The 20,383-nt window shown below is 42.7% G+C and overlaps 1 protein-coding gene across 1 annotated transcript in view; it reads right to left on the reverse strand.

The window, feature by feature from the left end:
• Nucleotides 1–2,090: 2,090 nt before the first annotated feature.
• The window catches only part of LOC144772997 (cell cycle control protein 50C-like), a 274,293-nt gene continuing 256,000 nt past the window's right edge, over nt 2,091–20,383 (reverse strand). The window contains exons 6-7 of the mRNA XM_078657732.1: nt 15,661–15,870; nt 2,091–2,557 (exon numbers count right to left, since the gene is read on the reverse strand). Of these exons, the coding sequence (XP_078513858.1) occupies nt 2,370–2,557; nt 15,661–15,870 (398 nt within the window). The 3' untranslated portion in view covers nt 2,091–2,369. The remainder of the gene's footprint in view (nt 2,558–15,660; nt 15,871–20,383) is intronic.

The raw sequence follows: 20,383 nt of genomic DNA on the forward strand, positions 1-20,383 counted from the left end.
CAAACATGTCTTGACCGTAAACAGTCTATTTTAAGCACTTTGGCAAGGATTTTTCCCTTCACATTAAGAAGAGATCAGACAGTAAGACATGCTTCGATCATGGGCACTTCTTGTTTTCAGTTTGATTGAGATTTTAGCTGTCCAAAAAGCCTCAGATTGGAAGCCCTCAAGGAGACCATCCAAACATATGCAGCACGTGGGATAACAGGAGGTGGCCGTATTGTTTAAAAAAAACTGATGATGAAACCTATTAAGGCTATGTGTTTTCACCCGATGCATACCGGATATAACCTCCACATGTTTAATGGTGACAACGATAAATCGATGAATTTGAGGTCTGTTTCACATAGGGTCTACACAGGCAGCTCATGGATCATAGGGATGCTAGCCACACGTTCACTTGAGGGGTGGGCAGCACATAACTGTTTATAATAAGACTCAAATGTATTTCCAACACCTCAGACACTAGTTCAACTGAAGATGGTCGCTTCTATGTAGATGGAGAGTCAGTGTAAAAGCTCGCCAGCCTTATCTGCATGACATATTTGTTGTGGTGGGTATGATATTTGTTATGTTAGATGGTATATTCATTTTGGTATATATTATATTAATTTTACAGTGTGCAGTACATTCCAAGAGGCTTCGTATTTAAAGAGCTTTACCTTTGGACTGGATGTCTTTCCTAATAAAAAGTATACCGTATTTAGAGAAGATTTATTTGAGAAAATTGAAACTGTATTTGGCTATATTGACACTCCACATGCTTGCTACATTTAGACCTTAGTCTAAATAAAAGATGTAAACAGGGCCATTCAACCTATATCCTATTGCTGGTATTTACTGATTCATTCAAGAACCACCTTTGTAAGACATCTATTCAAATATGTATATAATTAATGGAAAACGGGTCATCCTGAGTAAGGTGCTTGTTTAATGACAACTGAATGACACATTCATGAACTGTACAGAGACACATGTAGAGCACCATGATATGATAAATTCTGGCTGTCTCGTTCTAGGTTTAGCATCCTTCCGTATTTGAGATTAAAAGGTTTTGTCTGTAGGAAAATTGGACTGAGGTTTTGAAAAGACAATGGACTATATACAGGGAACCATAACCAGTTGACCAGACCTGGCCTTTGCCAAGCTCTTACTTTGGTTTATACATGAAGATTAACAAAGGAATGCTGATGAGCCAGTGAGACAGATAGGATCCAGACAGATGGCTTTCCAATACAAAACACTGTTCTCTTGGGACAACCAGGGAAAGTGGCATTAAAAATGATGGTCTTTACAGGCGATTAAAAAATTGTAAATCGTGTGGTTTCAACATTTCCTTACAAGCCCGCAAATTGAAACCCTTCCTTCCTTTCCAGATTGTTTCCTAATCGTCTATGGCTACATTTATTATTGTCATTGCGAGCTAAATCCTGTGCTTTCTTTCTCTGTTCTATATGTATTTGAACTCGTTCTGTGTTCTGTAACAGTAACATCAGCAGAGAGGCTCTGTAGCACACAAGGATATTTACACCACCACTGTTAGAGTTAATTATTTATTTCAACTTCCCCATAAAAATGCAAATCACACTTAATACTTGCTACAGTTGGATAATGTTTAACAATTGGCTACTTCTTGATGCTTTATTTGCTTTAAAGTTTTTCCGGCATCACGCAAAGATTTCTCGCTTTAGGTTGTTACATTCATCTCAAGGTATTGTCAGTCGTATCTCTCTTGTAAAATCATCCCAGGGAATGTACTTCGGATGCCATCACACTTCCAAGAGGAAGCGACTCGCGTGTATGGGCGAATGAGGATGTTGAATGAGATCTTCTCTAACCAAGTAATTCAGCATTATCTGATTTGATTTGAATGTACTTTATTCGATAAAAACTTTTATCATAAAAGTCTGTACATCCCTATACAATCGTAATTAAAATTTCATCAATCCATTATCGTTTTGATGTTACACTTCCTTTTTATAATGCTGGCCAAACTTGCTCATGGATATGAGAATCAACATCCACAGTGAGTGAAAGGGAGGCTAGTCTCATCTCTGAGAATCTACATTTCTGCAGAACTAGAAAACAGTTTGGGTAGGTCTCAGCCTCTTCAGAGACAAATGACACTGGAGGTACTAAGGGACATTTTCGCAAAGTTGAGGACTTGTGGAGGATGCCTGGAGCTAGGTATAAATAATCGAGATCCTCATGAAAGTCAAAGAATGATTTTTTTTTTACATAATCATAAAAAACTTGCAGAAATCCAACTGTTCTTAAAATGGATAGTACAGTACTGGGAAAGGATCCAAACAGCAAGACACCTGTAGCTGTCCAACATCACTGTGCTCATGTTATCAATACAATTTAAATTATTGTTGAAAATATGTCTGTTTTTTCTTTAACTTTAAATGAATTGCTAGCATGACAAAAGCTGTCAACACTGTCACCCCCCCAGTTGCAGTGTAGGCAATTCCCAGAAACAAGTTACTTCCTCCACACCAGCTCATGGTTGATAGAATGACGCGCTTTTGTCCTCTGAATCGTGAAATAGCAAAATCTGATGGTGCAGGTTAAGGTCTAACAAGTTTCCTGCTGTGGAAGATCTGTAACATAAAAGTAAATTAGCATGAAAAGGAGGAGCTACTTTTTTTGTATGATACACCTAAAGGAAGAAATGTTACATATTAATGGCCTTGGTCTGAAGGTTGACCAGTATTTGGTCCGAACAAAACACACCACTGACAGCTTTTCAAGCATCATAACTCAAATAAGAAGCACACAAAACAACATTAGTGATTCCTCGACCCCACCCAACAAACCCCAAGGTACTTTCTAGTAAACAACCCCTTACCCCATAATCTTCAAGCAATCCGGAGAACAGCCTTTGACAGTAAACAAAGTTCAGTGCCCTACCTATTTCACAAAGTGGCTCAGCATCAAAGATGGAGGAGGACTTAGGGAACTAAGTACCGGATAACTTAATCAGGTCTTAGGCACCAGCCATATGCAAAACTCCCATTTTTCAGTTGGGGTATGAAATTTAGCTTCAGCCGTGAGGTATGAAACACCTTAGCCAATATGTTAAACAAATATTTTTAAAATCCTTCTTGGATCTCTAATACCTTGTGTAAGAAAATTGCCCTTTTCGCGTGGTCACCCCCATTTTTTTGCTGAATTTTCATTGCTGTTTTTTTGGACACTACACACTGGGAACTGACGTCTTTGTCCAGTGTATGTTGTCTGACATCTAAAACATATGAACTTTGGCTAAATCTTGATTGGAATAGTTAACTGTCCTATAATGCCATAGTATATGGTGTAGCTATTACACCAAAGGAATAACATAACATGTATTTGTAAAGCACACATTCACCCAGAAGAGTATTTTGGTGCTGAATAACAGGTATATATTGTTACCCAACGGCACTCATTTTATCGACCTCAGAAGAATGAAAGGCTGAGTGGACCAACCGGGATTTGAACCTGAGACCATGAGGTCAAACACAGGCTCCTACAGTGGATGCATTAGTCCACTAAGCCACCAGACCCGGCTGGAAAGTTAAATATCACCCATAGACTACTGCTTTTACTGTGTCGTCCACTACTATGACAAGCAAAACATGGCTTCAGGCCTTTCAATGTAGCCTGACTGCTGCAGTTTAAACCAGCAATTCGACCATCCAATATAACCCTTATGACAGGGAAAGGCTTTCTTTAAATCTTAAAATAGTCACTCCTAAGCGGGTCTTGTAGCCCACAAGGTAGGATGCCTAGCATTTAATTGTGGAACATGTAGAAAGTCAATGTTGGCATGTCCGTACATTGACACGCCACTAAACAATAATTTCATCATTGAATTTTCTGGTTGCCCTATGATGAAAATAAATGCAAATTCATCTATTAATTTAGCGATGTCTGGTTTAGGAAAAGCTAAAAAATGGTTTAACCACAATTTTTAATATTTATTTAAAACCCAATTCAATGCAAAAGTTAGAGTTTTAATAAATATTGAGGAAACATAACTTTTAGAAGGTTACCGTTCCCTGCCATAAGCTCCTAGAGGCATTAGCGTACCACTAGCTTTCCCTGTCAGTACTTGACCTTAATGAGGATAAAAAAATGCTCCCAGAGCAGGACAATAGTTTGGACCTTTTGGGCAGGATAAGCTGGGGGCTAGGTATGTGAAACCTGTCAGCAGAGCAAGATTAGCTGGTAGGGTTCAGGTCTTTAATTTACTTCAAAGTGGTGAGGGCAAGGCCTTCCCATTTATAACTTAGTATAGGAGAAAACCAAAGGAAAGGCCTTTGCCCTGTAGGCCATCAGTAGCTAGTAGGGCCCTGGCCCATTGGGAAAGGGAGCTGGTCCCAGAACCAGTATGAGGATGGGGGGACTGCTCATTTCCCTAACTACAACTCTGCCTGTCCCACAGACTCCTCTCTGGAGTGGAATGCCTGTGCTATCTTGGATTTCCCTTAGAAAAGCCACATTGGAGGTAGACTTTCTCTGTTAAACAGCACCTGTCTGATTTTCTTGTAGCAGTAGCGTGCATTTTACAAGAGGTGCATGGCTCCTGTACCCCACTCAGTAGCTATGTCCAAAGGCTTTGCCTTATTTTTAAATCTTGTTCGTTATACATTTTATTAGCCTTTCTCACTGTTATTTTGGTTGGTGTTCTGGGGAAATGACATTAAACCACACGGTCTGAACCATGCATGCCGTTACAATGCAAGCATTACCAAGCTATCCGGATGCCGGGCTTTAAACCAAGCTATACAGTTCATCCGTGCAGTCACACTGGAGGTAGACTTTCTTCGTTAGACTCTACCTGTCTGATTTCTCTGTAGCACTAGTGTACATTTTACAGGAGCTGCCTGTCTCCTGCAATGCACTCGGCAGTCATCTTCAAAGGCTTTGCATTATTTTTATACATCGTTAAGTTTATGTTTATATAGCATTTCTCACTGTTATATTGCTTGGTTTTCTGTTACCAGTTACTGCATCCCACAAGGGAGCTTGTAGTGTGTAGCAGGGATTGCTGGACCCTTGTTTTATCATTTGTTTCCCCCTCACTGTTTTCAAATATTAGTGCCGGCCAGCACTGATCTCCCTGTCCCCCTGACACCCCCCCAGATGCCAGGCTTTAAATTAAGCTCTACAGCACGTCCGCACAACGAATGCACGCAGCAGGTATGCCTAAGGCAAGCCCGTCTGTGCCTGTCCATGCTCGGACAGCACTCAGCACCTGACGCACTGCCAGATTTGCCACCCACCCTGACAAGATGGTTAGCTACTCAAGGGAAAAGCTCCTTAGTCTGAACCTCCCAGGTAAGAAATGTCATAGTCCCAATCTGAACCCTTCTGGGTCTGCTGAAACTCTTCAATGTCAGATGGGCAATCCCTCCCTAACTACTACTAAAGTCAGGATATATAACGCTCTTAGCCTCTCCACCCCTGAGCCACCTAACAGCTTACAAATGTAAATGTACATGTATTTATATAGCGCAAATCACCGACCCGGTATCTAAGCGCTTGCTTAGGGAACCCGTCCTGGTATTCCCCTGTGAGATACCCCGGCAGGGTATCCACAAGGTGAAAGCTAGGCATCCCGCCGCGAGGGGCCGTAGTGGAGATTAAGCAAGCTATTGCCCAGAGTCGCAGAGTGTGACTCCGTGAGTCGAGTAGGCACCGGAGCGAGAATTGTCGAGTCCGTGGAATTTTTGAGCTCGAGACCCGCCGAGGCGGGGAATCGAACCCTGGTCCACGACCGATCTCAGCTTCCGGGTCTGCCGCCTCTAACCACTGAGCCACGCTTCTCCACTTGAGATGCTGTACGTTAATTAATGCTAGATCACTTATAAAAAACAAAATTGAATTTGATAACATTTTGGAGTGCAATACTTTAGATCTAGCATTCATAACAGAAACTTGGGTGGATGCCGCCTCAGGCCCTGACCTGGTCTCCATGATTCCAGCCAGATATTCCATCTCTAGGTTGGACCACAGGGAAAAGAGACGCGGAGGCCTAGCCATAATTTATTGTGACCACCTCAAAACGACTTTTTTAGCAATCCCCTCCACATTCGAATGAAAAACCCTCCTTTTAAATGGAACTCAGTAAAAACTATTCTTTTAACAGATTACTTATCTACTGTTCCCAAGCCAAAGAGCAGCCTTTACTCATGGCTTTTGTCAGCTTATGGAAACCAAGGTAAACTTCTCACATTACTCAGTCCTTTTTAGATTTTAATTTCCATTTGGAAAATACACTGGATAAAGACTCAGAATAGCTAATTGATATGATGTCTAGCTTAGGCCTCAAACAGGTGGTAAGGGGCCCCAAGCGCTCGGCAGGTCATCGGCTGGATTGGATTTTTACTGACAATCCACTCCTTCATACAGCCTCCTTGCTTCCACTCTTATGGTCTGATCATTTGGCAGTTATGTTCAATCTGGAAAAACCAGCCAAGCCTCAGCCGGACAATTTCCCTCCATCAAGCCGGACATGCCGTACTTGGCACAAATAGATGCAAACATGCTAAAATCAACACTAGTTCGAAGTCTGCCCGTTGTTTCCAATGACCTAGAGTTAGCCACTCCAAACTACCGTCTTCCGATTGACACCACAATACATTTTCTCGTGCCAGAAAAACATATTCAATCTGCAAAGCCACTCCTTCTGAGCCTTGGTTCTCCAAAACATTAAGAGTTAAAAAAACAACTCTGTCATAGGCAACAATGTAGGTGGAGATTAAATTATGACATCTCAGAGAAAGAGACCTACAAACACACTATTGCGGTATATAAAGAATTGATTCAATAGGTAAAAACTCTTTATTTTATCTATAAGATCGAGGCTTCAAAAAATTCCTCCTAAGAGTTGTTCGCCACAGTAAAACAACTGGGCAACCTCCCTGATAAAAAGAATAATATGGCAAAACAATCATTCTGTATTTCATTAGCTCTTTCTTTCAAACCAAAGTAAAAGACGTGAGAAGTATCTTTTCCACAAATAACAGGCAATCATCTTCTCTTCCGGACGTAGCTGGCCCTCCCCAGTGTGCATGGTCCAACTGGTCGTTCCCAATGTCCTTCGAACGACTGTAAGGCTGTTAATTGCCCAGCGATATTGTCATCCTTCTCCCAATTAACACGTGACCAGGTCCTGAGCTTACTTAATATCATTAAATCTGACTCTCCTCTGGATCCATGTCCATGTAAAATAATCCAACTGGCCCCTGAGATCACAGCCCTTCATCTAACTCCGTGGTACTCATAGTACGGCCCGCGGGCCGTCAGCTGCCGGCAGGATTTCCTTGGCGACTCGCGGACCTTGCAGGTAATTAACCCATGGCCCCACCAGAGAGAGAGAGTGGAGAGAGAGAGAGAGAGAGCGAAGAGAGAGAGAGCGAAGAGAGAGAGACAGTGGAGAAAGACAGTGGAGAGAGAGCGAGAGAGTGGAGACAGAGACAGTGGAGAGAGAGAGAGAGAGTGAAGAGAGAGGGAATGGAGAGAGAGAGAATGGAAAGAGAGAGAGAAAGTAGAGAGAGAGAGAGAGAGTGGAGAGAGAGAAAGTAGAGAGTGGAGAGAGAGAGAGACAGTGGAGAGAGACAGTGGAGAGAGACAGTGGAGAGAGAGAGTGCAGAGACAGTGGAGAGAGAGTTAGTGGAGAGAGATAGTGGAGAGAGAGATTGGAGATAGAGATAGTGGAGAGAGAGAGTGGAGGGAGAGAGAGAAAGTAGAGAGTGGAGAGAGAGAGACAGTGGAGAGAGATAGTACAGTGGAGAGAGAGACAGTGGAGAGAGAGTGGAGAGAGAGATTGGAGAGATAAAGAGTGGAGAGAGAGAGAGAGTGGAGAGAGAGAGAGAAAGTAGTGAGCGAGAGAGAGAGTGGAGAGAGACAGTGGAGAGAGAGAGAGAAAGTAGTGACAGAGTGAGAGAGGAGAGAGACAGTGGAGAGAGAGAGAGTGGAGAGAGAGAGAGACAGTTGAGAAAGTGGAGAGAGATACAGTGGAGCGAGAGAGACAGTGGAGAGAGAGAGACAATGGGGAGAGAGAGAGAGTGGAGAGAGAGAATGGAGAGAGAGAGTGGAGAGAGAGAGAAAGTAGAGAGAGAGAGTGGAGCAGGAGTGGAGAGGGAGAGAAAGTAGAGAGAGAGTGGAAAGAGAGAATAGAGAGAGAGACAGCGGAGAGAGAGAGAGAGAGAGAGAGAAAGACAGTGGAGAGAGACAGTGGCGAGAGAGAGTGGAGAGAGAGAGTGGTGAGACAGTGGAGAGAGAGAGTGGAGAGAGAGAAAGAGTGGAGAGAGAGGGGAGTGGAGAGTGAGATACAGTAGAGAGAGAGACATTGGAGAGAGAGAGAGAGAGTGGAGAGAGAGAGTGGAGAGAGAGTGGAGGGAGAGAGGGTAGAGAGAGAAAGTTGAGAGAGAGAGTGGAGAGGGAGAGAAAGTGGAAAGAGAGAGAGAGAAAGTAGCGAGAGAGTGGAGAAACAGAGAGTGGAGAGAGAGTGGAAAGACAGTAGAGAGAGAGACTGACTGACTGAGAGACTGAATCACTGAGAGACCGAGAGATTGACTGACTGAGAGAGAGACTGACAGAGAGAGAGAGCAAGAGAGACTGCCTGACAGAGAGACTGACTGACAGAGAAAGAGACTGACTGACTGACAGAGAGAGAGAGACTGACTGACTGACAGAGAGAGAGAGAGACTGACTGACTGACTAAGGGAGAGAAAGACTGACTAAGAGAGACAGAGAGAGAGACTGACTGAGAGAGAGACTGACAGAGAGAGAGACTGACCAAGAGAGAGAGATACCGACTGAGAGAGAGAGACTGACAGAGAGAGCCTGACTGACAGAGAGAGAGAGGCTGACCGAGAGAGAGACTGACTGACTGAGAGAGAGACTGACTGACAGAGAGAGACTGACAGAGAGAGACTGATTGACAGAGAGAGACTGACTCAGAGAGACTGACTCAGAGAGAGAGAGAGAGACTGGCTGACTTAGAGAGAGACTGACAGAGAGACTGACTAATAGAGAGACTGACTGACAGAGAGAGAGACTGACTGACAGAGACTGACTGAGAGAGCGTCTGACTGATTGAGAGAGAGACTGGCTGACTGACTAAGAGAGACTGACTGACTGAGAGAGACAGAGAGAGTGACTGACCGAGAGAGAGAGAGACTGACTGACAGAGAGAGAGACTGACTGACTGAGAGAGAGACTGACTGACAGAGAAAGAGACTGACTGACAGAGAGCGAGAGACTGACTGACAGAGAGCGAGAGACTGGCTGACAGAGAGAGAGAGAGAGAGACTGACTGACTGACTGAGAGAGAGACTAAGAGAGACTGACAGAGAGAGATTGGATGACAGAGAGAGAGACTGACTGATAGAGAGAGAGTGACTGACTGACAGAGAGAGACTGACTGACAGAGAGACTGACAGAGAGACTGACTGACTGACAGAGACTGACTGAGAGAGACTGACTAAAAGAGACTGACTGACTGACAGAGAGAGAGACTGACTGAGAGAGAGAGGGATTGACTGACAGAGAGACTGACTGAGAGCGAAACTGACAGAGAGGGATAGACTGACTGACAAACTGACTCAGAGAAAGACTGACTGACAGGGAGAGAGACTGACTGACAGAGAGAGAGAGAGACTGACTGACAGAGAGACTGACTCAGAGGGAGAGACTGACTGAGACTAACTGAGAGAGAGAGATTGACTGACTGAGAGAGAGACTGATTGACTGAGAGAGAGAGAGAGAGAGAGACTTAGAGAGAGAGAGAGAAAGAGAGACTGTGATGGAATTGGGGTCAAAGTGTGTATGAAGCTTTGCAATGCCTCTTAAGATTGCTATTGTCTGCTAATAAAAATGTATTATCAAAATGTGCTCTTTGTAGTTACATCTGCTTTTGAAATACAGCATTGTCGCATTTTCTAAAGTTTTGAAACAGGTTTGATTTTTTTTTATACTCTAGCCCTGTCCCCCCCCCTCAATGAACACACCCCTACCAGTGCGGCCCTCTGCCACAAGCCACACTGTAACTTTGGCCCCAGACAGAACTTTGTGAGTACCCATGATCTAACTGATATTTTCAATCTTATGTTCAGAAATGGCTACCTCCCAAAGGAGTGGAAAAAAGCCTCTACCCTTCCTCTACTGAAATAGCCTAATCTAGACGCTTCAGACCTCAATAACTATCAATCAATTTCTTGCCTTCTCTTCCTGACAAAAATTGTAGAAAAGGCTATCAACCAGGCGCTTGCCTCCTTTAACAATGACAACTGCCTTTTTGATCTGATTGAGTCCGGCTTCAGAAGCGAGCACAATACTGAACTAGATCTGATTGCCGCTTCTGAAGAAATTAGACATTAATTTTGTGAGGTCTCTCAGTGGCATTTGACACAGTCAATCATAATTTATTGATTGATCATCCCCACTCCACTGGAATCAGGGGAACAGCACTTTCCCTTTTGAAATAATTTCTTTCGGAGCGAGAGCAATTTGTAATCTTGGATGAATTCATTTCACCACCGTTTTCGCTACCTTGTGGTGTATTGCAGGACTCCTCCCTAACTCCTATGCTTTTTAATCTTTATGTTACCCCTTTGGCTAGTCTTATTAAATCCTTTGGTTTTTCGGTGGTATCCTATGCCAATAATACCCAGATCATTGTTTCAGTAGCTCTGTCTAAATCGGACTACTGTAATGATCTCTACATCAACCTGAGGATAAAACTTCTGAACAAACTGCAGATCTTACAGAATGCGGCAGCCCAATTCTTATTTGGGATCCCTAAACATCAATCTGCCACTCAAACTCTGACCCAACTACGCTGGCTTCCAATAAGGAAGCGTATTTCATTTCAAGGCTTTGTGTATCACGTTCCGGGCACTTCATGCCACTGGTCCCGACCATCTTAAAAGCAGATCTCAGTGGTATGTCCTCTCAAGATCGTTATGATCATCCACAGCTAACCATGTAGTAGTCCCAAGAGTTAGACTAATAAACTCGGGTGGCAGAAGCTTTGTAACCTGCACATCCACACACTGGAACACCCTTCCATCTCACCTAAGAATATGACAGGCTTCTTTCCTTTTAGGAAAGCACTTAACATTTTTAAAACATGGCTTTTTAGCCAATAGGTTTTACCTTACACACCAGCTTAGATCTTTCTTTTCTTCGTCTTTTCATCTCACTTCCTTCATCAGGTTTATTTCAGCCTCTAGACGCCGTTGGGCATTAGTGCGCTTCATAAATCTAACTTAAATTTCATTTTATGTCATTTCAATAGTGCATTCTGGGATAGTCTCCAGTAAGGCAAAGAGCATGTGAGGTAAAAGTCGCCCAGGAACTTTTTCCTCACTGGTTAGGGAGTGTCCAGGAGCTCTCCCTCACCCACTAGCTAGAAAAATCTACAAGACTGACATCTCATCCATAGCTTCCAGAACACTTCTGGGCCACAGGAAGAACAAATGAACAACTGTATCTGCTGTTTGAGACCTGTGAGGTGGCCTGAAGTGCTGGACCTACTCCTACTTGTGCACAGGACGAAGTAGTGGACTCCAAGGATCAGCTGACTGAGCTCCTGTTCGGCTACAGGGATATCAAAAGACACATAAGGCCTATTTCCTGGAGGGACCAGTTGCAACTGAAAGAGGGCTGGGCTCTGCTGAAATTCACTAGTTACAGTAGAGTTTAAGGTTACAAAACAAAACAAAAAAAACACTTTCATCTGTACATAGCAGGGGTTTGATAGCAGTGTTTAATCCCTCAGAGGAATACATATCTGTTATGTACGACCGCCAGCAATGTGCAGTGGGATTGTCTATAGGGCCTGACCTACAGACAGGCAATGCTTTCTGTTTTTTTAACGTTTTTAGGAATCACAGATACCAAATCTGGATTTGTGTCTCCCAGCGAAAGGCTGTTTGGGTTTTGGAATGGTTATATCATTTTATTCTGGGTGGCTTATATCATAACATCATATTTAGCAATAGACATTTGTCGGGTTGGACAATAACATAGCGGATGCTATGTCTCATTTACAGTGGCAGACGTTTTGTGGATTGCTACGAAGAGTGGAGGTCAAACTCACCAGGTTAGGTGAATTTGGTTCCTGGTAGATTACATCTGTTGCATCTGGGGGACCTTCTACCAGAAGAAGCTAAACATCGGCTTGGTCATTATTTTTAGTTAGTGGAGCGAGGAGAAGAGGGAAGACTGCTGCAGAGTTGGTCGAAAGGAGAGACGATGTGCTACATTTTATAATGTCATCGTTTGAGACCAATATGTCATGGTTGAAGTCATCTCGAATTGCATTATATGGCAAATGTGTTTGGGGTTATGAGTCATCAGCAGCTGAGCTTGGTAGGCTGGTGTTAGTTGGTTGTTCCATGGAATGGGGAGTTGCAGCAAACAGGTGTCCCATAGTCAGTGCGTTATTAAAGTGCTTTTTAAAGGGTTTTGTTGAGAGGTTGTTACTTACAATTTAAGGTGGACATATTTGCATGGCCTTCATTTTTTGGGGCCTTTTGCATACTAGAGCTTACGGGTGGTGAGGGTATATGGGGCTTGTTGAGGGAAGAAGTAGTACGGAAGGGACGGAGGCTATTGATTTGTCTGCAGTAATAGTAAACAGACTAGAAGGAGAAGGGAAAGTGAGTACTCATTTGATGTAGTAGGATGAGGGGCTAAACCCCATGTCAACGTGAAGGAGATTTCTGCAGGTGATCTGTGAGTTTGAGGGTAAAATTGTTGTCATCGCTTCAAGATCTGAGTATTTTGAGGTAGGCATTTGATAACTTGGGTTTCCCTGCAGCTGGATATGGTTTTCATTCCTTCGGACTATGAGCTGCTACAGAAGCAGATGATAGGTTCACAAGAGGACATTTGTCTTATCAGGAGGCGGAGATTATCCTGCTATGAAAGGCATATTAGGCCGAATGTTTGGAGTTAAATCCAACAATGGCTGATGTTGTTTTGTGTCTATTTGCAGGTTGTATTCAAGGGCCCTCTGAAAGCAAAACTTAAATTTACATCATCAGTATCTCACTGGTATAATGAACAGCCGAGCAGGCTGAAACAAGATGTTTTTGACTTTCTCCTCGGTTGAACACTATGAATTATACAATGTTTTGTGTGAGGTGGGATAGAAGTGGCTTGTATTGGGGTCAGTCCCTGCTCACTATGACCAGTTTTAACCCAGTACGGTATGCTCAGATTTGTTCTCTGAGCATTTTGGTAAAAAAGGGTTTAGCTTTCTGACATCTTCTCGTTATTGCAGATCTGATCTTTTATATGTGAAGAGTTTGTAGTCTGGCACTCATATTATGTAAAGGAGAGGAGAGTGTAACAGGGTGTCAAGAGGATAAACGCAATTGAAAAAAATTAAAATAAAGTAAATAGAGAGGATTTTGTTTCAACAAGAATTTTAGTGCTATAGAACATGCACAAATTAGACAGGAGGACCACAGTTTGTGTAGATCACTTGGAGTTAACATATCCTTTATGGGAAAAGAGCATTATTTGCAAGAATTGAGGGAGATATTTGCCACGGTCAGGGGTGAAAACAATGAGGGATAGGTGAGATGTAGGACTGAGAATCGGTGGCTATAATGAGAACGCAGGTCGTTGAGTAAAACACCTAGCCATGGTTTTCCTGGTTGGCATGATTTCAATGTGTTTAAATGTTACTGAGCAGGTGAATCCACTTGTAAGATGCAAATCATGGTAATTGTCATATATTTACTGGAGGTGGGCATAACTCTTAATTAAGAGTAGCGCAATCATACCGAATTACCTAAGAATTCAGTGAGATTACGCATAATTATGCGTGAAGAGTAACTCTACGTTTAGCACTATTTCTTTGTGCAAAAATGCCCCCTTGTGCTCAAAATGGGTACAAGAATGCATTTTGAACTTTGTAAAAGTGCTAAATGCAACAGGACAGCAATAGCAAGCGCGAGCAGCTGCTCACGCTCACTAAATGTGCTCTTGGTGTAGGATTTTCTGCTAAATTACTTCCGGCAGTTAGAGATATTTTCTTATCGAAAAATACATCCTTGTGTCCAAAATGGATGCAAAGATGCATTTTGCACTGAGAAATCGAGCTAAATGCAGCAGAACACGAACAGCAAGTGCGAGTGGCTACTTGTGCTCACTAAATCTTCTCTCGCAGTAGGATTTTTTCCTCAACATTACTCTTAATTATGTGACCAGGAGTAATTGAGTCATTATCTGTAATTCTGCATCAAAGTGTTTTTTGTTTTTGTGTTTTTAATTTAATAGTTTTATACAGGCCAAACTAGACCCGAAGATATCGGGCATCAGAGCGCTTTCCATAGCACCAGTTACGTTACAAGTACTCTGATTACTCTGGTGTTATTGAAATTTCCCCCAGGTCTAATATTGGCATACTTCCTAGGAAGGAAAGGGGTTGGGGCAAAGAGCTGGGAAAAAAAGGGAACAGGAGGACGAATTAGGAGTGGATGGCGAGTTTGACAAGTTACGCCAGATGGATTGGGGAAGTATGGTGTTTGTTTGGGCTTTCAGTGTATCGTGTTGGCATATTCGTGAGAGTATTCATTTGTATAGATTGCAAACTGACACAGGCCTGCCTTATTAAAGAGGCCCTTTTCACCTTAAGTTGTTTGTCTGTTGTACTTTTGCCCTTTTCTCACTCTAGGGGACCCTAGGGACAGGGGAAGTGATAATGTCACTTCCCCCAGGGATTTTCGGGTGAGTGGCAGTGGCCACAGGAGCAAAGATAATGATAGTGCTAGGTTAAGTGCCTGTGGGTGTGGGGTTTGTACTGCGTGTTATGTCAGGGTTGGGTTGAAGTTCAACCTGATTTGCTGGACCCCTCATTTCCATGTTAAAGCAGATCCGTTTTTTCCCTCCCAGCGACCCCGTGTGAGGAACTTGAGTGAGGTATTCTTTCATCAGGGACTTAGATAGGGGATTGTTTGCAATAGGGTGTGTAGCGTGATGGGAGTAAATCTAAGTCGGATTTATCAAGCCACTCAAGCCCACCTTACGTGGCCGGAGGGGCTTGATAAATCCTGAGTACTAGAACGCAGTGCAAATCACTGCATTGCATTACTCTTCCCCAGGGTGGCATTCAGTGAGTGGAGAATGGGTGGAGTGTGGGTGTTCCCATGCATCCACCCATGGGTTTTAGCTCATTCATAGATTTATCAAACACTGGTAAACCTGGGAATGCGTCAAAATGCTATGCCTCCCCAGAAGAAGAATAAGAGTAGAAAAATCTTTATTTTTACTAATTCTTTCCTCTTTCAATATCTGCTGCATTTGGGCAACACACATAGAAAGAGGACAAAGTCTCAGAGGATTGTTTTTGTGCAGGAAAGATTCCCTTCCTTCACAAAAATAATCCTGTCTGCAATGCAGGTCCACTTGTACCATGGCACAAGAGTGCCTACGTTGGCGATAGGCAGCCAATAGGGTACCAGCGCGAAGAAAAGACAGGAATGCATTGCATTATGTTAAATCCAGTGCATTCCTGTCCTTTCTCTTGCAAGCAGCACAGCAAGGTGGATTGCTGCACTGCACTGCATGAACACTACATAAATATGCCCCCAAAAATGCATGGACCCTCCCAGTGGAAAAGGGGGCGTTTGAGCACAACATAAAGGATACCATATGAAATGTCAAAGCTGTAATTGCCAGGCGGTAGCCCATTGACAAACACTCCAATGCGACTAACACGCCGGTACAGCTTTCTGAAAGAGGGAAAGGCCGCAACTCGCATCCAGATGATGAGGTCGTCGTTCTTGAAACCGTTATTCTGGGGGTCCGCAGGATCAAGCATGTACACAGGTTTCTGCCAGTATGGAGGAGGACGAGTACCTGAGCATTAAATGAAAAAAGTAAACATGAGCATAAAGGAAGATTCTTAATCATCGTTTCTCATTTTTTTCCCAAACAATGTTGCATTTACCTTTGCTCAATGAATGGGCCGGCATTAACATTGCTCTTCCCAATGAGGGAAGAGATGGACCCCCATTGTCTCAGGAGTAAAGAGGGGCGGTGAACTTTCTACTAAACATCAAGAGAGCGTTTTGCAATAAAAAAACTACAGGTCCTGACTACATCCCACCGTATCCTGAAGAGTGGGCAGGACAGTCAAACCAGAGCCAGAAGTCTTCATGGGGGCGGAGTTGCTGGTAACCAAAAGAGACATGGTTCTCCACTGGCGATTGGATGAAGCACACTCTATAAAGAATGGACCCAAGACATGGTCTTGTTGTGAAAAGTCGGAAGAATATGTGTATAACGCCAGGGGGTGCCACAGAAATATCGCAAGATGTGAGACGTGCGGTGGGATTATCCTTGGGGAATGAATTATATCAGCGCCATACAAGGGTTAAGATATACTATTTGCTAGTCGTTATTGATTGTGTAAGTGCTACACACTTTACTGCATTTCTTACTGTAAACCCAGTGAAAAGTTCTAAAAAACACATTATTCTTCCCACTAAAAGAGCAGGACTGTCGCAGGGAGCAACAGTGACATTGGGCTCAATTTGCAAAAAGTTAAGGTGGATTTGTATTCTAAATGTTTATCTGGTAGTGAAAAAAGTTACTGTGTTAGTGTGATGCATGCACCCAGAAATCTTAGAATTTTCTACTGTAGTTGTCTCCACCACAAGTACGGAAAAATAAGCCTTGGCAAATTTTTCAAAAGAGTTGGGAACTGAATGTTTAAAGATCTAGTTTGCCTTAGAAGAGTATGAACACCCAAAACTGTGGAAGCCAATGGGCATTCACAAACTCAAGTCCAACCCCTTCTCACCCTGAAACTGCTCAGTGGCTTCCAGGATGGAAAGGGGAACTGAACACCCCGCAGATTTATTGGGGTGAAGTGGAATGGGTTTCTCCAGAGAGAAAATATTTCCCTATGGAGAAAACAAAATCTGTACATTTACAATTCCACATATGTTTATGGAATTTATAAAAGCACCCGATTGCCCAAAGGCGTCTTTGCACTAGCTTTGACACTATCCAGAAGAACAGAAAAAGGGAAAATGAGACTCATTCTGGATTAAACAACCAGGTTTTCAAAGCCTGCCTAAACATCAACAGATTGGGCACGTCTCTAATCTGGAATGGAAGAGAATTCCAGGGCTTTGCAGCTTCCGTTACAAAAATTCTTCCACCCTAGGAAGATCTTTTGAACCTGGGGACTACCACAAATGTAGCTGTTGCGAACCATACTGTTGTACCTGGTACATACTGCTGGGCCTTGATTGCGCAGGGCTTTGTAGATGGTACATAAAGCCCTGAAAGTAATTCTCTGTCGTACTCGTGCATGGGGAATAGAAACAATGGGCACAGGTCACATGAAGTTTCCAGCAGTGGCCCAGGAAACCCATGTCCAGTGCTGCATTCCAAGCATAATTCTTTGAACGTTTGTAAACTGAAAAAAACATAAAAGAACATTCCAGCGGTATATACATATATCTCTGTATGAGATTACATGTTTTTGGGGGGTGTGTGAAATTTAGGTAAAGATTACACATAATTAGCCGAAATGCAAAACTGCCATTTGTTGCTATATTTTAGAGCAAAATTGCGTTCTTCCTCAATTTAGTGCTGCTCGCGCTTTGTCGTATGCTTTGTTCCTGTGCACTTGTGGTAAAATGTTACCACTGTGTATTCACTGTACATTTGTACTGCAAATGGTGTGTAGTTATGCAAAGTGGTGTAATAGTGTCATTTCGAAATATAGAAATGATGCTAATCACACAGGCTTAATGCAAATTTTGCCCAGGCTTTGTTTTTTTTATTTTACTCAAGCTCACTGTTTATAAAACTAATAAACTGGTATACTCAAATGGTGGTCTGATAAAGGCAAGAGTTAAGGTGTTGTCCTGTTTAAGTGATGAATCAATTTTGATAGATATTGGACAGAGAGGGGAAAATATTGTGCTTTAAATTACAAATGCCCTTTATGAGTATTTCTGGATCAGTAAAGCTAAAGTTCAATTTTTAGTTGGAAGGAGAATAATGAAGAAAGGGTATGCTTTTGCAAAAGAACATTTTGGAGAAAAAGAAATGCTAATTTTTGGCCATACATAGGAAGAAATGTTGCTGATTTCAATATTTTCTTTGGAAGAGGTAACTGATTCTCAATTCAATCTGCGGTCTATTTGTATATAAAGGGGGAAACACTACCATATATTGAAGAAATACTTCTTACATTTGAAAATCTTTACCATGTTCTTACATTTTGCTTGTGTAATTTGCATCCCAATGCCCCCCCTGTCCCCCGGGGACCCCCGCGCACTAACACCCCCCCCCTTGGCCCTTTATGCCCAGCGCCCTCCACCCGTCTTGACCATGGCTCCAACCAGCCCGCCACACGCACTTCCACCGCACACGGATCTAGGAAAAGTTTCCCCACTATTCACGGTTAGTTTCTGTTGGTAGTTTGGACACCGACATACATTTCTCTCGTTCATCATAACCGCTTTAATAAAGGTTCATATACATACACACTAGGTGGACACTCACACCTACCCCAACCAGCACGCGACTTCAGGGACAAGACACAGAAAGTCCTCACTACGGTACACTCATGTTCCGGACCCATACACCGGAAGACACTTGTGTACAATCATGCTGAACGGGGTGACAATGACATGCGGCACATGACTTCCAATTGTAAATTCTGGGTAACCCTTTACTATGTGACACAATTGGTAACTGTCTGATGTACTACCCCCCTCGGGGGCTTTGAAATGCAAAACCTTAATAAAAAGATTGAAACAAAAAAAAAAATTTCCATGCCAAATATTTTGAAGATTCTACATGTACTTTGGCACTTAGGGATGAGCCAGATCACTGGAGAACAGAAGACATGGGCAGAATGTGCAACTGCCTAGAACACAACCTTCCAAAGCATCTGGCCCCTTCTAACCTTTCACAAGCACGGCCAGTGGACCACTGCACCAGCAGAGTTTGCTAGGGTGGGTTAGTGATGCTTGTTCAACCACTTGACAGTGCAGCTTTTGTTTCTCTTCTCTCTGCATGGACAACTCCCCAGGTATGCAATACTTTCCGATACCCATGATGGACTCATCTTGTCTGATTTTAGGACTTGTCCCATCTTGTTCTTCTCTTCATTATTTGTCTATTTCATAGCAACAACCCTTTGAATCAGTTACTGTGCCTCTCCCATCTGATATTGATTTCATCCTGCTCTTTAATTCTTTTTGATTGGTAGATCAGGCTTCCAGTTCTGAGGGAAACATAGAGTCCCAGCCGCACACTCTAGTGTTGTGAGTCGACAGACAAATTGTGGGTATTTGACATCCTGATATTAGGTTCAGATTGTCGCTCACACAATTTGCTCTACCTCATTCATTTTTTAGCATTAAAATCCATTGGAGGTTGAGGCGAGCCAGATGTTTGTGTTCAACTTGTCTAAACTAGGTTTCAAAATGTTTAGAAACATAATCAAAAGTTTTCTGTTGCCTTCTCTCCAAGAAAGATTGGCTAAAATTGGGTAGCGAGGATGGACTTGACAACGTGCTCAAGGGCATTCATTTATTATTGAACAAGGACATGATATGTCCACCTGAATGTGGTATCCATAGAAGCAATCACATAAAGATCATAATTAATAAAGAGTACTATGTAAAAAAATAAAAATAAATGCACTGATAAACTAGTGGGGTGTAATCTCTACTTAGATGTTTCTGTAAAATCGACTTTCATCCTGAATTTTGACTCATTGTCCTTAATTTTTTACAGTCCTGTTCAGAATTTGTCTCCATGCCAGATGGTCACCCTAGTTGTGACATTTTGCAAACATAATGGGAGAACATTTTTCGCCAGCAGTGGAATTCCGGATAGCACACATAGTACGTACTAGATGTACATCAGCACCAAGATCATCAAGACCAATGTTAGCATTCCTTCTTATACACCAACATGCGACATAAAGCATATCAGCGGCAAAAAGAATCTATGATTACATCCATTTTGACAATTATAACATGTTTATATCAGTGGACATCTTGCATGATACAATCATTAAAAGGAAATTTCTGCCTCTAAGGCCCTGGCTGTGGAAATATGAAATAAGCGACAGGCTCCTGGAACCAGCCACCATGTTGATAACGATAAATGTCAGAAATATAGAATTCCATGAGCTTGAGGACCTGGAAGTATTTCTGACTATCTAGGAGACAAACACATGAAGACTTCCCTTTCTCCTAATGAAAAAAATAACAGAGAAAGATAAATAAGGAATCCCGAAGGCGGAAAAATAAACAAGAAGTAATAAAGATGCGGTGGAAAGATACCGACTGGGCCGGGTAACGATGAAATTGGCAACCAAAGGACATTGACCAGG

Source organism: Lissotriton helveticus, chromosome 8, assembly GCF_964261635.1.
Source record: "Lissotriton helveticus chromosome 8, aLisHel1.1, whole genome shotgun sequence".
NCBI classification, from domain to species: Eukaryota; Metazoa; Chordata; class Amphibia; order Caudata; family Salamandridae; genus Lissotriton; species Lissotriton helveticus.